This window comes from Panicum virgatum, chromosome 9K, assembly GCF_016808335.1.
Source record: "Panicum virgatum strain AP13 chromosome 9K, P.virgatum_v5, whole genome shotgun sequence".
NCBI classification, from domain to species: Eukaryota; Viridiplantae; Streptophyta; class Magnoliopsida; order Poales; family Poaceae; genus Panicum; species Panicum virgatum.
The window spans coordinates 59,801,108-59,818,381 of NC_053144.1; the positions used below are offsets into that span (position 1 = coordinate 59,801,108).

General features: G+C 45.3%; 1 protein-coding gene across 2 annotated transcripts; it reads left to right on the forward strand.

The window, feature by feature from the left end:
* Nucleotides 1-12,286: 12,286 nt before the first annotated feature.
* LOC120652893 (phosducin-like protein 3) lies at nucleotides 12,287-16,319 on the forward strand. 2 transcript variants are annotated; one of them, XM_039930832.1, is made up of 4 exons: nucleotides 12,287-12,680; nucleotides 14,263-14,406; nucleotides 15,126-15,334; nucleotides 15,870-16,319. In XM_039930832.1, the coding sequence occupies exons 1-4, from the start codon at nucleotides 12,439-12,441 to the stop codon at nucleotides 16,025-16,027; spliced, it is 753 nt and encodes a 250-aa protein (XP_039786766.1). In that variant the 5' UTR covers nucleotides 12,287-12,438; the 3' UTR covers nucleotides 16,028-16,319. The 2 variants fall into 2 exon arrangements, with proteins under 2 accessions (XP_039786766.1, XP_039786767.1); XM_039930833.1 differs by lacking the exon at nucleotides 14,263-14,406 and having other exon boundaries at nucleotides 12,321-12,680.
* The last annotated feature ends 955 nt before the right edge of the window (nucleotides 16,320-17,274 follow it).

The following is a 17,274-nucleotide window of genomic DNA, read 5'->3' on the forward strand; positions in this document are numbered from 1 at the left end:
AGATGGATGGATGGATCCCGATGTGCATGACCGAAGGAAGATGCTCGCCGAGCAGTTGTTCTCTAACTAACACTGACCTAGTGTTAATCCCAGACAAGCCCCGGAGCATGTCCTATATATTTGAAATCTATGCAACTTATTATTATTCCTATGTACTTGCACATTTAAGTTTACAGGAGTTGCTTGGAACCTTAGCCGCATGATCCTAGGTACCTATGCTTGAACACTAGTATGTGTAGGTCGCTAGTTGGCTAGGCTAATGGTTCGGTAGAAGTCGAGTGATTTCCTGTCACTCGCGAGAATTATAGGAGTTGAATGTTTACTACATGCTGCAACTATAAGGCCTACGGGCGGGGTCAGGGCACTATATTTCTGGATGAGACCCCGTCTGTTTAGTGAAAAGTTGATAAGGTCGCAATGTGTGGTAGTAGTGGTTACGCGTTTGAACGTACTAACCACATGCCGAGAAATATGGTAATCGGTAAGCTTAAGTACTGGATTGCACCGAGGCCGGAACATACTCCCCATCGTCTTTGAATGTTGTTCTCATGCGGCCACATGCGGTTGCAAGAAGGCTCACGACCCGGTGTTGTACCGTGGAGTGGATTCTTGTAGTCGAGGGCGGTGATCCTATTCCGTGCAGCGGGAATTGAAGGGAAAAGTCGCGTGGGCGAAGCGAGACGTCTATCCCCATGCGTGTGTGTTAGGTCTGCCTCGCCAGGTTAACAAATTCGATTCGAATCGTCCGCTTCTCACGGTTCGGGACTGCTTAACCCTTTTGCCACATAGTGTAAGAAGTTGTCGGTACCCTGTAGCAGGGATACCCACTCCTACTGCAGCAAAGCAGGACTCGCGTAGTCATCCATAACTACGCCATAAGGGGCGGAGCAGCCGGGCCTCACCGGGCCAGGGGCCCCGGACCCGCTCCCCGCTATGGGACGGGTCCAGTGACGCCACGTGTCCCTGAGGAGGGGAAGCTCCGTGCCAACAGTCGAGGCCACGGACCCCCAATAGGGGTCCGGGACCTCCCTGCGTCCGTCCGGACCTCCCACGCGCGTAGAACCAATATACCACCAGGGCGGGGTTCGGGGGCGCCATGTGTCCACAGGCGCAGGCGCGGGCACGAGTCTTCCGCTGGAAGACTCGCCCACCCACCGCAAGCTACACGGCCCGTTCAGTTACGCTGCAGGCAACGCCGCAAGCTACACCCTGGCGCCGTTTCGACAAGACAGGGCATGCTATGCCGGACGGGAGATTCCCACGGACAGAGCAAGGAAATCTAGGAATGAGATCTCCGTCGTCTGCAATGCCATAATGTCTGTACAGTATGTCATTTTATACTTCATCGTTGGGCCCACCTGTCGGGGACTCAACGGCCATGTACGCGCCTCTCTTGAGATATAAAAGGGAGGCGCTCGCTGCACACTCAAGCGAGGTGAAGACTCAGCTCTAGACAAGCGAAGACTCTCACAACGCAAGCAATACAACACACAGTGGACGTAGGGTATTACGCTCCGGCGGCCCGAACCACTCTAAACCTGCTGTGTTCATCGTGTTCTTGCACCGAGATTGAGCTAATCCTAGCTAACCCCCGAGTACTCACCCTCTGGGTTTAGGCGGGTGCACTAAGCCACCCGGCTGTGGGTTTGCACACCACGACAGAAGTGAAAGATGATGATGATGATGATGATGATGATGATGATGATGATGATGATGATGACGACGATGAATATGGTTGGTTGGATGATGAAAGATAATTGTTTTCCACCATGTATACTATTGGATAGATGCTCACCTAGAATGGTTAATTGAACTAGAATTTAGAAGCTAAAACCTGAAATTAAGGATATACTCTTTACTGCCTTTCGGCAAAACAAACCCCTCAAGCCAAAAGCCTTGCATGTCTAGATTAAGGGCTAAGTATACCCTTAGTCGGGTAAGCCTTGCTGAGTATTAGTATACTCAGCCTTGCTTGTGGCTTTGTTTTCCAGGTGGTACATCGGAGGTTACGGTTGACGTCATGTACGGGATTCATCATGACGTCTGGTTTCGACGCTAGACTATCGTTCGTTTTTCGTCAAACTTGAACTCTGTTGTACTTTTATAAATTCAAACTCGATTTGTAATAATAACAATCAGTTTTCATACTCTGTACTGTAAAATTTGTGAAATGTTGCATTCTCTAGACTGCTTTGTCGATCCTGTTTCAAGTGGTTTAATCGGGATTTTACCCGACAACACAGCCGGATTACTCCGTTTTAAGTGCGTGTTAACCCTAATTACCATTTCGATGATGGTTAGCGCACTTAAGCCGGATTAATTTAGGCGGGACTGCCACAGCTGGTATCAGAGCTGCAAAGCGTACTTCCGAGAGTGTGACAAACCTTAAAAACCTGTTTTCTTAAAACTTGATCACAAAAATCGCAATTGCAAATACGTTGGTCCGTTAAGGATTGTGCATAGTTCGTAAAGCCCTAGGGAAATTATGGGAGTATTGTTAGGTGGCTACCTACTTATGGTTTAGTTATATATGGCTTCCAGCATTTTACATTTCTGTCAAACCTTACTTTTGTGTACAACCAACCCTTAAATTCTGTAACGACGCACCTACGCTAAGGTAAGAAGGTAAGGATCCTCAGTCAGCTGAGGGAGTTTGACCTTCCCGTCGGTGATGCGAGCCGAACGCTGCCCTCAAGCAGTGGCTTACTTGAGGTACTGCCAATATACCAACTATCGGTTGACTATATTGGGAGTAAAGTATACTCAGTCAGCTGAGGGAGTCTGACCTTCCCGTCGGTGATGCGAACCGAACGCTGTGCTCAAGCAGTGGCCTACTTGAGCTGCTACCAATATACCGACCATCAGTCGATTATATTGAGAGTAAAGAAACTCGTGAATACACTATCTCGGTGGCGTATGTTAACGTTGGCCATACGATGGAAAATTGTATGGCTGCCGTTTCTATAGTGAACGGTAATGTATGGGTGAATATGTGGGCAACTGCATATGCGTTACCCATGTGGCATATGACACATGGGGGCCGTTCGTGAGTGCTGGCACGAAGGGTCCAGTCATGAATATTTACATATATATATATGTTGTTCATTTCTTGCAGGTACGCTGACCCCGATTGCGATAGGTTAAGAACGAATATCATTCGGGTAGTTATATATAGGGAGAGACGTAATTTGTGCCATGCCACCGGCGCTAACCCCGTAAGTCCCAAGCTATTTGGCAGTTGTTTTGTTTTGTGAGGACGTATAGAACGTGCATGCATCATGGCATATCTTGGTTTGGTTGATCGCTTTGCTTGTTGTGTTGTTTTACTAAAATGTGTTGCTTTTACCTGAATGTCCTCCTAGGTTTTCTGTTGTAGTAGTGTGACCGACGTAATCTGCTAGTTTGATTTTGAGTTGAGAAGGTCTTTTGTAAGTTAGTGGCTTTGGGTCTTGCGTGAACTTTACCATTGATCTTAACCTGTCAATCGATCCAACCCTTGATCAATGTCTTGACTATTCCTATCAAAACCATTGTTCCTTTTTCCTTCATGGCTCCCTGGCTAAGCCATGATGTTTGTTAACAAAACCCCATCAATAATCATTCTATTCCTCATGGTGTTATGCCTGATCTTGCTGGCTACCTTGATTCCAACATTTAAAAACTTGTACCTTCATTCTTGCTCAGTTAATTTTGGATAAATTAAAAAGATTCATGATAGTAATAACTTTTGAAATACAGTCCTTGATGCAACAATCATGCATCACATCATTTCATGTCATTCGTCAGTGCATGGTGTTGCATCATGATCGGGAATCTGTAGACTGACTAATGGGTATGCGTTTGAGTACCACTTCGTGGGTTGTCTTCGGTTCCTATCTTGTCGTTGCTGGCGCTATTGGGTTGCCACTTTTGATTTCTCTTGTGGTGGTGTTTAGTCACGTGACCTTGATGCCGCGACGGAACCTCGACTCTCGTGTGCGCTGCAGCCACATGATTGAGCTATTAGGAGCGCACTGGTGTCTAGGTATGTGTGATGTAACTCACTGCAATCACCTTCTATGCAACCTTATTAGTGTCCTAACTTCTGATCCTTACTCAAGGGTATAGGGCTAACGAGATTTAGTCACGGGAAAATAGGTACGGTATGCGCATTGCAGTATGTGCATCATCAACTTATCCATATGTTCATCATGCTTGTGTATCTCATACATACATCCGTCAAGAGCATCATCATCGTTGCATCAGAGTGTATGCAAAATTGGGTCAGCATCGTGGCAATTGCATTGTGTCATAAGCACCATTTCAATTGCGTATAAAATATTTCGTCATTGCATTGCACCAGCATTGCAATCATACATCTCGAGGATGCATTATTCTCATGGTCATCGAGCATATGCATCTCGCATCATACTGTTTAATTTAATCAATAGTTTGAGCAAGAACGTCCTTGAGCAAAAACTCACCTTGATATCTTTTCTATTTAGATTCACCACTAGATTGAGAAATTGATTCTTCCAGGACTTAAATCCTCTCTTCTCTGCAAAATCCTGCTATATGTTGGTACTAGAATAGTCCACCGGTTCTTTCCAGCCGACTTTGGTGGTGATTGTGTCCGCATATATTATCCACAGACTCTTGCTGCAAAAACTGAAACCCCGGAGCTTTTTAGTATGGGAAACAATTGATTAGTTCACACAGTGGCACGATTAATCTCTCCCACTCATATAACATACCTTGTATTTGGATCACCTCTTTGCTATCAATCTTTTCATAATGCTCGTCCATACATTATTTCTCTATACTACCCGGGAAATTCTGGTTAGAGACATGCTCGGTAGTGGTGTTATTAGTAACGACTGGCAATGCTACAATGAAAACGAGGGCCTTCTATGGGCAATCGACACCAGGTTCTTTTACTTCGCACGCGCAGGTATCGCATGAGCCTCCCTCAACTCTGTCTCTATTGTCTGTCTGGAGATCTATATATCGGATCCCAAATCGAGTAAGCCTTTCTTCTGAAGATGTGAAGAGGATAATCATCGAAGGAACTGGCAATGGATGTGAACGGGGGAAGACTCCAAGAGGTGGTAGACAAGGGACTCCATTTAATCTGCCCATATGCTCAGGCAATCTATGCCATTACCATTGGAACAAAAGGGCATAAAACATGCAAAGTTAGACAAGTTACCAATCGGACAAAATCGTAGGAGATATCGTGTTTCCTATACCTTGCTACTTAAACTTTCTCTAAGTTCTCCATTTTTATCTGCAAAGGATCATATCGTCAACATCAACCTTCTCTAGTGTGACCATTTCCAGCTGACTTTGATGGTTACTATGCTTTTCTTTCCTTGAAAGTCTTTCGCTCTGAATCTCAGGACGAGATTCTTTTTAAGGGGGTAGGCTGTGATAGCCCAGGTTTTAAAAATGTTAAGCAGGAGAAATTAAACCTGTCATCGTGCATAAGAAATTGAGTTGGCATGTCACTAATGTCACGATAAACCAAAGTCTAGTTGAAGTAAAAGTGAGAAAGTAAAATTTTGTACATGAAATGACGAGTTCTTCAAATTACAGGTTCGAAACGTTTAAATTATCTTTCAAATTGTAACAAAATGGTTTTAAAAATAAATTTTAAACCATTGCTCAAATGGACTTTTGCCTAAAACCAAAGTTATGGGTTTTCAAAAGACGAACAACTTTCGTGTTCAAAGTTTTTCGAGTTGCCACACAAAAATGGGAGAAAATTTTGAATTTCGAAGCATATAGTACCTTTTCAAATGCGCTCAAGTTTCAAATTTTATCTTTCAAACCATTGTTCAAATGAAAAAGTTCCTAAAAAGAAAGTTGTAGATCTTGAAATTTTAAGCAAGTTTGGTACTCACAAGTTTTTCATTTGAGGTCAAGAAAATGTAGAAAAATTGAGTTTACAAAATGAAGTTTTGGAAATTCGTTTTAATTACAAAACTGCCCTCAACTCTATCGCTCTCTCTTCCTCACGGCGTTCGCACGCCGGCGAACGTCGGGAACAGCGCCCATCTCTGGCCGCCGGCCACATGCCGTGCCCCGACCAAAACCGCCTTCCGCACCCCCGGTTTTTCTCCAACCCGCTCCTCCCTGGCACCTCGCGCCGGCGACACGCGCCCCCAGCGCCCCTCCGCGCGCCACGCCGCCCGTGCCGTCGTCGACGGCCGTCGCCTCGCCGTCGCCCTCCTTGGCCGCATAGCACTCCCCCAGGCAGCATACCCGTGCCCAGCTCGTCCTCCTCCTCATGCCCGCGCCACGCGTCCAGGAAGCCGCCAGATCGCGGTCACCGCTTACTGCCGCCGCCCGCCACGGCGACGCCACGAGCCATGGTCGCCGCCCCTTAGCAGCTCGTCGTGGAGCCGCCTCCTGCGCCCCTCCTCCCCCAAAACCGACCCTCTATCGAGCTTTCCCGGCCTTCACTGGTCCTCCCCGACCCCTCCTACACCGCCCAGCCACACCGGAGTGCCACCGCCCGCCTCCATGAACACCGGCGAGCCCCTGCTCGCCGTGGCACCGTCCGCCCGCTCACCCATGGCCCAAATCGAGTACCCCAATACCTTCCTAGCCTCTCCATGAAGCTTCTCAGCCCAGCCAATCCGCCTCCCCCTCGCCGGAGTGGCGCCGCCGCGGCACAGGGCCGCCGCCGGCCGCCGGCGCCCGAGGACAGCACGCCACAGGCCACCCCAGTCCCCACCAAGACCATCTACAGGTGCGGCTCGAACTCCTCTCCATTTCCCCCAACCTAGCCCCCACCGCCGGTGCCTCTCCTCGCCGAAAATCGGGCCGAAATCCCTCCTCTGTTCCCCAATGTCCGTCCAGGGACCCCAAGTTAGAAGAAGCAAAGTTTTCAGGGGGCTAAACACAAAAATGTAAATAGACTTCAAAACAGCAAACTTTAAAAATGCCTAGAAATTCGTAAAAAAATCAGAAAAATGTAAATCTAAATGTTTTGGAATCCTTGCAACAAGATCTACAAGTTTCATTACATGCACATATTTATTTTCTGTCTATATTTTAATCTAAGAAAAAGATTAGATTACATAGGCTATAATTATTCTAGGAGTTATACTCAGCATCTATGGGTGATTTTTGGCTCGTAGCTAACTCATGCCATGCTTAGATTTGTGTAAAAATTTGAGCACCAGTTAACACATGTAACTAGATGAAACCCTAGTCTTGGCTAGATCTAGTAGAATAATTTACTTTTTATTTTTGGATGTTCTGTTATGGATACACATATGAAACTTCTTATGTGTACTTAGAATACTAGATAAACACCATTGTCCAAGTTTAGTTATTTTTAGATTTGTGTAGCTAGCTTTGTGATTTAATCCTTAAAACTTGTGCTATATTGTGATAAATAGTTGTTGCATCTGAAAAAATCTAAAACTTTTACCATTGATTTGTATCTATAACATAAGCTATAATAAAAACTTTGAGGGCAAAAAACACTATGTAACTCTATGTACTAATTAGTCTTGTTATATATGAGTTAAATTTGTCAATTTTATTACTCCGGTATTATGGCTGTAAAAATTCTGGTAAAATTACAGTGTGTTTATAATCATATGTAGACACCTTTGTAAAAATTTGAGATTTAGAACTATTGCATTTTAATCTGTGTAAATTTATCTTGATTCTAGCATGTGCTATTTTTGAGTATTTTTCATGTATCCAGATTTTACTGTTTTTGCCTGAAATTTTTACTGCAAGTTGCTAATCTGATTTACTTCCTTGTATAAATTTTGTAGTTGCATAAACTGTTCCTAACTTTTGAAGTAAAATAGTTAAATAACCTCAAGTATGTTAATCCGAAATAAAAGCCGCCATCCCAATTCATTTTATGAAGTAAAGTAAATCTGAAAACTACTCTATAAATGACTGCCCAGTGAGTAGAAAATGAAATAGTTGTTTTCTTGACTTGAGTTTTATTGGACTACAACTTTACCGTGAAGGAAAAATAATAACAGCTAAATCGCTAAACAACTCGGAGCTTTCCATTCATACATATGCATTGTTGCATTTCATTTAGGTACGATAGATGAATCACGTGAAGGATGTGACGTTGGAGCCGAGCCAGAAGACGGTAAATGGTGGACACATCTAGAAGATGGATGGATGGATCCCGATGTGCATGATCGAAGGAAGATGCTCGCCGAGCAGTTATTCTCTAACTAACATCGACCTAGTGTTAATCACAGGCAAGCCCCGGAGCATGTCCTATATATTTTAAATCTACGCAACTTATTATTATTCCTATCTACTTGCGCATTTAAGTTTACAGGAGTTGCTTGGAATCTTAGCCGCATGATCCTACGTACCTATGCTTGAACACTAGTATGTGTAGGTCGCTAGTTGGCTAGGCTAATGGTTCGGTAGAAGTCGAGTGATTTCCTGTCACTCGCGAGAATTATAGGAGTTGAATGTTTACTACATGCTGCAACTATAAGGCCTACGGGCGGGGTCAAGGCACTTTATTTCTGGATGAGACCCCGTCTGTTTAGTGAAAAGTTGATAAGGTCGCAATGTTTGGTAGTAGTGGTTACGCGTTTGAACGTACTAACCACATGCCGAGAAATATGGTAATCGGTAAGCTTAAGTACTGGATTGCACCGAGGCCGGAACATACTCCCCACCATCTTTGAACGTTGTTCTCATGCGGCCACATGCGGGTGCAAGAAGGCTCACGACCCGGCGTCGTACCGTGGAGTGGATTCTTGTAGTCGAGGGCGGTGGTCCTATTCCGTGCAGCGGGAATTGAAGGGAAAAGTCGCGTGGGCGAAGCGAGACGTCGATCCCCATACGTGTGTGTTAGGTCTGCCTGGCCAGGTTAACAAATTTGATTATAATCGTCCGCTTCTCACGGTTTGGGACTGCTTAACCCTTTTGTCACATAGAGTAAGAAGTGAAAGATGATGATGATGATGAATATGGTTGGTTGGATGATGAAAGATAATTGTTTCCCACCATGTACGCTATTGGATAGATGCCCACCTAGAATGGTTAATTGAACCAGAATTTGGAAGATAAAACCTGAAATTAAGGATCTACTCTTTACTGCTTTTCGGCAAAACAAACCCCTCAAGCCAAAAGCCTTGCATGTCTAGATTAAGGGCTAAGTATACCCTTAGTCGGGTAAGCCTTGCTGAGTATTAGTATACTCAGCCTTGCTTGTGACTTTGTTTTTCAGGTGGTACATCGGAGGTTACGGTTGACGTCATGTACGGGCTTCATCATGACGTCTGGTTTCGACGCTAGACTATCATTCGTTTTTCGTCAAACTTGAACTCTGTTGTACTTTTATAAATTCAAACTCGGTTTGTAATAATAACAATCAGTTTTCATACTCTATACTGTAAAATTTGTGGAATGTTGCATTCTCTAGACTGCTTTGTCGATCCTGTTTCAAGTGGTTTAATCGGGATTTTACCGACAGCACTGCCGGATTACTCCGTTTTAAGTGCGTGTTAACCCTAGTTACCATTTCGGTGATGGTTAGCGCACTTAAGACGGATTAATTTAGGCGGGACTGCCACAGGAGGGCGAGGGGATTTCATTCAGGTGGCTCTGGGCATAGGAAACGAAGGGGAAGGGGGTTCGCCCCGAGCAGCCATGGCTGCGGCCACTGGAGCTCGTGGGGAGCTCGGCTCAGGCAGGGAGAGCGAAGGCCGCCAGTTGGGGCTGGTGGAGGAGGGTACAAAGGTGCTTACATTGAGAGGAATTGGCTTGAGATGGGCTGGTGAGGGAGATCGACGGTGGCGTTTGTGGCTCTATTCTTGCTCGAGGAACAGAGGAGAGGGAAATTGAAGTGAGGAAGAAGAAGGCGACGGGGCTGGTGGCACGGCGAACTCGGCGTGACGGTGGCGAGTAACTTGGGCGGCTTTTATAGGCGGGTGCTGTGCCAACGCTCGCCTGCTCGCCTTCAATGGCGTTGCGACGGCGTTCGCGGCGAGGCGGCAGGGGCGGGTGTTGTGCTAACGCTCGCCTGCTCGCCTTCAATGGCGTTGCGACGGCATTCGCGACGAGGCGGCAGGCAGTGAAGGGACGGGTCGGGCAGGCGCTGTGGCGCACGGCGGCGGTCGCGGCGGCCGGCACCGCTTTGGCCCGGCTAGCAGCTCGGCGTGGTGATGGGACGATACGGCAGCTCAGCGGCAGCGGCTTGGCACTACGCGAGGAAGGGCGGCAAGGACGACGGCGTGGGCTGCGGCAGCTCGGCGTCAACATGCACATCGACGAGCTTGTAGCTGAGGCGATGGCAGCGTTGAAGCGTGTGCGACGAGGCGGGCTTGGCCGGCGAGAAGGCTGCAGTGAGGTGGGGACTCGGCGGTGGGCGGCACGACGTGATGCTGGGTGCAGTGCGCGGTCCCGTCGCAGGGCCAGCTTGTCGCGCAAGCATCACGAGCGCGAGCGAGGGGGGGGGGGAGGCCACAAGGGCGTGGACGCAGCAGCAGCAACTCAAGCATATGCGTACTGCAAGGATTGCTTAGCAGTTTAATTATGTAATACCTCATATAAAGATAGTATTATTATATTATTTTATGTTGTCTGTTTAATCGCAAAATAAGTTTTATTTTGGTAATAAAAATAGGGATGTTACATGAGCATTCCGCTGACCAGAGGATGGAGATAGTATGGTCGAAAAGGACATATAGGATGAAGAACAACTAAAAGTACTCATTTTATCTCTATACTATTAAACTTGTAACATCCATGTTGCCTCCTGTGGTTTCGCCAGTAGAACCACTCGCGGCTATCTACCCGGACCCGCCTCACCCGCCCTATGCTTTCCACTCACGCGTCTCCCGACGGTTTCTCACTCCACCACCTCCACCAACCTCCGGGCTCACGCAGGCCAAGTAGGGAGAAGAGCACGGCGGACGCGCGAGCGGCGGCGGCGGTCCTCATGCTCGTTGTCATCGCGCTGGACTCTCCATTCGCTCAAGCAGCTCCCAATGGCCGTCAACATACTAAGGATAAAACAATACTTCCTGATCGGAGTGCCCTAAATGGGCAATAAGGAATAAATATGTGTTATTTTTAACCCCAATTTTCTCCCCACTAATCCCATATAACGGCCATCCCCATTCATATCTAGATGCACTAATCACTTATTTGCGATGTACTATTGATGCAAAATTCTTGGAAATATTTTTTCAACCTATTTTACTTGGGATATCAGAAAATTATAGCGTCTCATATTATCTCGCTAAAGTATTATAGCCGGTAGTTGTCACCCTCTAGCAACAACTCAAGATTTAGATTGTCTGGAGTAAATAATACTAAAAATGCATATGCTTCTTGCCCACATGATCATAGGAGTTATGATTTGCATGCATATTCTTTGTTTGGATAGCTATTCTTTATGCTTTCTTTAATCCTTCATTGTGAAATTGATGCTTCAAAGTTTTTCAACCCACGGACGGGTTACGGATCTAGTCTAAACTACTGAATTAGTAGTATAAAATCTACACATTTGTATCCTTTTCAAGTTGTTATCATATTTTAAGGTCTTAATTTTTTGAAAAGTTACTTAATCTAAGTTATAACTATAATTAATATCTAAGGTGTTACATTATACTTCATACTCAACTATGATATATTTTGATTTCTCATTGTATTTCTTATCAAACTATTATTATTTAGTTCACATTATTTCATATATCAGAAGGTGAGTCGATAAATGAAAATTATCAAATAGACTCTCGTGACAGTACAAGTGCTTAATATGCTGTTAAAAACTTAAATTAATAATTTAACCATCTTAGTGATTTCAAATGAAAAAACTCAAAACTACAAAGTTGTAGATCTCGTTGAGAGCTACAATTTTTATATAAAAATCATCTCCATCCGAGTTAGTATGAAAAAATTATGATTTTTCGAAGATCAGATCTTGTCATGCCGGCGGGGTGACGTGACAAGACTGTACTGTCACGCCGGTGGGAATGGCGTGACAAACTTGACACGTGGAATATATACTGGCAGACCCTTTCCGAGCGCTCCGAAGTGTGCCAACGTGGCACATCTTGTCACGCCAATGCATGTGCCGTGATTGCGTGTTTTTGTCACGCCACGCTGCCCGGCGCGACCAAACGGATTAGATCCGTAAATATTTGTCCGGGTGAGTTATTTTTAAAATAAAATTGAAAAATTGGTTAAAATAAAAAAATATTCCAGGATTTGCTTGCCCCCACAGACAAGCTGACCCCACCGGTCAGATACCTGGCTCCGCTAAAAGCTATCCCCGCAAGCTGGAAATAGGGCCCACAGCTCAGGCAAGTCAGGCAGGCAGCGTGCTCGATTGCTTCTCGTTCGTCGTCCGTCCCTTCGCTTCTCCACCTCCACCCCCGTTCCCCACTTCCCCTTGCGCATCTCTCTCTCTCTCTCTCTCTCTCTCTGCGCTCGTGGTGCTCAGCCATGGCGGACTACCATTTCGTATACAAGGACGTGGAGGGGGCGACCACGCAGTGGGACGACATCCAGCGCCGCCTCGGGAACCTGCCGCCGAAGCCGGAGCCCTTCAAGCCGCCGCCCTTCGTACCCAAGGTTGACGCCGACGAGCAGCCCAAGTCAAAGGAATGGCTCGACGCGCGCGAGCCCGAGGAGCTCGAGGAACTCGAGGACGACCTGGACGACGACCGCTTCCTCGAGCAGTACAGGTAGCCTCTCTCCTCGGGTTCGATCCGTGTATAGGTCCTGATTTCTGATCCGTGGTGCCGTCTTTTTTTTTTCCGCCTTCTATCCTCCGCATTTTGAGATGCTCCAGTGCCTGTAGGCCTTGTTTGGCAAGTGGGAGTGGTTATACATGTGTGAAATCATCCAGGGGGGGTTGGGTTGATCAACCTCCCATCTCACAATCCGCAAATGGCGTTCGTGACAACTACATAGGTGCAAATGGGATTCATGATGACTGTTTGGCTAGTCCCATCTACGAGCCTAAACCCATATATGAGATAAATATCTAGTTTCCTTACTGCCTGCTAATAGAACAAAATTGAAATTAAAAGGGCAGCGATCTGAACCAGAAAATAAAACTGAACTAATTCTACTAAATTTACAGGGCGAAGGCATCGTGTTGAGGATGTAACTTGCCTCTCACGGCCAATCGTATTCCAGATCTCGCACTGTCCTCACGCAGTAAGCTGCCGGCGATATGCCGGGACATGTGCTTGAGCATAGTGGCTACCAAATTGATTCAGCCAACCATATCTACCGATGATTTTGTGAGAAAAATGTTAAATCTATGGGAATATGAAACCTCAGGAGGAGGAGACGCAAAAGGGGTTTGACGGGGTTTCAGTTGGAATCATTCTAACCACACCCTTGCCAAATGCTCTTTCCTGCACTCCAGACGTGTATTTTCTCAACATGGGTCTGCTCCCCCTGGCAATGGGGTTTCGCCCTCAAACCACATTGAACACATACATGCGTGGTTAACTTAGATAAATTGCGTGCTACTGATGCCATATGGCAGGCCCGTATCTGGGCACGTGCAGGCCGTGCGACCGCACAGGGCCCCGAATTCGAAGGGCCCCCAAAATATTAGGTATATATTAGATATAGTCATGCAAACACTTTAATTTAGTTGATTGTTTGACCCAATTTGTGGCAAAATATGGCCCAAATTGCTCCTAAAAGATAAATCGTCGTAGGCGTATCACTTGCCACTTTTTTTTACATGGGTGCTATTTGGGGTCACGTGTGTGATCTCAAGTGTACCTGTCACAGCACCCCAACCTCTTCAAGATTTCGTGTTTTGGAGATAAAATCGGCCTAATAAACCAGACCCCTCAATGCTTTGTTGCTAGAACAAACTTTTTTTCGGAAAAAAAATTTTGTTGCCCAAACAATAACAATTGTTCCAGCAACAAAAAACATTTCCGGAACAAAAATAGTTATTGGGCCTTATGTGATGATTTAACTATTAGTCACACGTGTAACTTCTAACATTTGTGCTTTCACACAGCACATCGCGCTCGTGTGACTTCTAACATTTGTGCTTTCACATAGCATATCGCGCTTGCCGACTGATATCGCTTGGTATTCATGATCCTTCACTAGGTCACTCGGGCCCAGTCCATTGTTTCGCACAGGGCCCCCGAATTTGCCGGTACGGCCCTGCCATATGGTATCTTTCCATTGCTGATCTTGATTCGGTGCAGTACTGGGCTTTGGATCGTTCAGTGCGCTTTGCTGGTTTGGTACAAGTGGTAATTTATTCTGATGATGTGATGCCTGCAGGAAAATGAGGCTTGCTGAGCTCAGGGAGGCAGCAAAAGCTGCTCGTTTTGGTAGTATACTGCCCATTACTGGCTCAGACTTCGTGCGTGAGGTGTCTCAGGCGCCATCAGATATCTGGGTTGTTGTTTTCCTCTACAAGGACGGGTAGCTCTCCATTCAGTTTACTGCAGCCCTTGGCATGCTATGTTAATGACTATGCAACATGACTTTATGATTCATTTTGTATGATTCCACCATCTGAAATAGGAGCAGATAGAACTGAATTTAGATTTTGGCTGCATTGTTTCTAATTGTGTTGGTTTTTCTATGGCAAACTGCCTAAAAAAATATGGGGCAAGAATGAAATATGGCTATGGCTGGCTGTAAGATTGTGCTACGTCTCATAGCTAGAAATTTTATTGTCGTGAAATAGGTTCCATCTTTGATCCATTGATTTATGAGCATGTTTTCACGAACCTCATGACAAATAGATGGCTTAGCAACTGTTCCGCATTGTGTTTCTTTTCCTTTTCTACTTGGCTTACTGAGCATGTTATGTTGATTTTGTCCACTTGAACTTGGATGGTAGTTAGTGGTATTAACTCTCCTGTGCACTCCTATTTCCTGGAAACCTTGATTGGAGATGTAGGATTGTGGCTAATTAGTCAAGTATCATACTGTAGACTTTCAGCATGGAGGATCTCCACAAATTTGCTGTGCTTCTTTTCTGTATGCTGTTTTATGTTTCCACAAGGTGCTTGCATCTAATTTATACTGTAAGGATATCTGAATCCATTAGAACGTAATGAACTCCATATGATCTGATGCATGATGTTCTTTAGTAAGTTGTGGTCCTCATCAATTTCTATAAAATCTGGTGGCAGGATACCGGAATGTGGCTTGCTTCAGAATTGTTTGGAAGAATTGGCTACAAGATACCCAGCAACAAAATTTGTTAAGATTATCTCCACAGACTGCATTCCCAACTACCCAGATAGAAATGTTCCTACAATACTGGTGTATAACAACAGTGCTGTCAAAGGGACTTATGTTGGTTTGCAGAAGTTCGGTGGAAAGAGATGCACGCCTGAGTGTAAGTTATTACACAGCAAAATTAGTATCAAGTATCCGGTTTTCCCATTAGTTAACCAACTCCAGTTGCTCCAATTCTGGTTGCTGTTGATTGTACTTTTTGTTCAGCGCATATAAATTTGTGAATGTCATATGCCTATTTAGTGCCGCAATCCTTTTGGATACACCACATGAACTTCCTTAACTTCGGCAAAATATTTGACCTTCATATAACATTTTAATTCAAAAGTAAACCAATTGTTATGACATGCATGTCTACAATGCATAGACCTCCAGATCCAGTCCTGATATATGTTTGTGTTGTTTCATGTGTCAATTAGTTAGAAGGTGTTTGTCTAAAATAGCAGCATGCTGGTCCACAGTTATACAGTAGTCTAAAATCCCTGTCTATAATGAGAACTTAAAAATCTATCTTTCACATTTAAATGTCACTGAATTTATTGAAGCTTTCTTTTACCCCAATATCATTCCAAAGTTACTTCAGTTCTATATGGGTTCAATCTACTTGTGTTAAGTCACTGTTATGTTCCTTTCAGCTGTTGCACTAGCACTTTGCCAGTCAGACCCAGTACTGAATGATGGGCATGGTGGCAGCGATTCATCCCGGGATAATGTCATAGAAGGCGTTCGCAGGAAGTTCATAGAGAAGGTAGTGGCCCAGCATGAAGAGCGGGAAGAAGAGGATAGTGACTAATCTTATACTGCTTGTGTTTGTCTCAGATTGCAGATCATATTTGGTCCCTCTGTTTACTGATCTTATGTGATTGTATGGGTGAAATTCGTCACAGTTTTCTGATTTTATCTGGTTTGCGGGTGAAGTTTTTCACGGTCTACTGATCCTATTGCCTGGCTCTGGTTTTACGGCTAGAGATCCGTGAACTGTGCTATGCGGTGGCAGTAAAATATTTGTTAGTAGCCTTTCAGCTGTTAACATGATACCATATATACTCTTGTTTGAGAGATCAGAGATGGTTATTGTTATTGCACTTGTATAACTGCATGGGAAAATATCCACCAAAACCTGTGAATCCACAGCATTTAACTATCCGATACATTTGGCACGTTGATAATCTTAGTTCCCGGGTGTAGTACGCAGTCCCGATGACGGAGAGCGAAGTTTTTCGCCTGGCCGCGCATTCATTGAAGACCCGTTTTGCGTCATTATAACTTGCAGAATCACGCTGAGTATACGCTATGCGCGCAAGAGGTCAAAACTGTTGATCATCTTATGGCAAAGGTTTTGTGGGCATAAGCTAGGATTGGGGGGGGGGGGGGGGGGGGGGGGGTTCACGTCCGGAGAAGCCGTTGTCACTCTTTGGTAGGGGAGTTTTGCTGATTGAGTGATTGGTGGCTGGGAGCCTGGGATCCCCAAAGGATAGACAAGGCTCGGCGAAAAGCTTTTGATTCATTCGTCATCCTCACCTCGTGGATGATTTGGAAAGAGGCCCGCCGCCACCAACCCCTCGTCCCTGCTTCCTGCTCCTGGTCGCTTGAGCTGCTCACTGATATCTACCAGAGTACCAGTAATGCCATCGTCAGGTGCACGGAGCCTGGTTGGACACGGTGCCGTGTGTTGGACAAAATTCTCACACATCTTATTTAAAAACTGCTCTAAATCCGAAAATCCCAAAGGTTTCTTAGGGCGCGTTTAGTTCCCAAAAATTTTCACCTCGAAATTTATGCCTCCCTTTGGATACGTGTACGGAGTACTAAATATAGTTAAACAACAAAACTAATTGCACAGTTTGGATGTACACGGCGAGATGAATCTTTTGAGCCTAATTAGTGCATGATTAGCCATAAATGCTATAGTAACCCACTTGATGCGGTCAAAGACCTCAAAAGATTCGTCTCGCGGTTTCCAGATGAGTTTTGAAATTAGTTTTTTAATTAGTGTCCGAAAAGTCCTCCCGACATCTGGTCAAACTGTTGATTTGACAA

Excerpts from the sequence above, each read along its gene's own strand:
- LOC120652893 (XM_039930832.1), top strand. The coding sequence starts at position 12,439 with ATGGCGGACTACCATTTCGTATACAAGGACGTGGAGGGGGCGACCACG. Across the intron at positions 14,407-15,125 it reads GTTTTCCTCTACAAGGACGG|GATACCGGAATGTGGCTTGC; the intron begins GTAGCTCTCCAT and ends ATCTGGTGGCAG. Across the intron at positions 15,335-15,869 it reads AAAGAGATGCACGCCTGAGT|CTGTTGCACTAGCACTTTGC; the intron begins GTAAGTTATTAC and ends TGTTCCTTTCAG.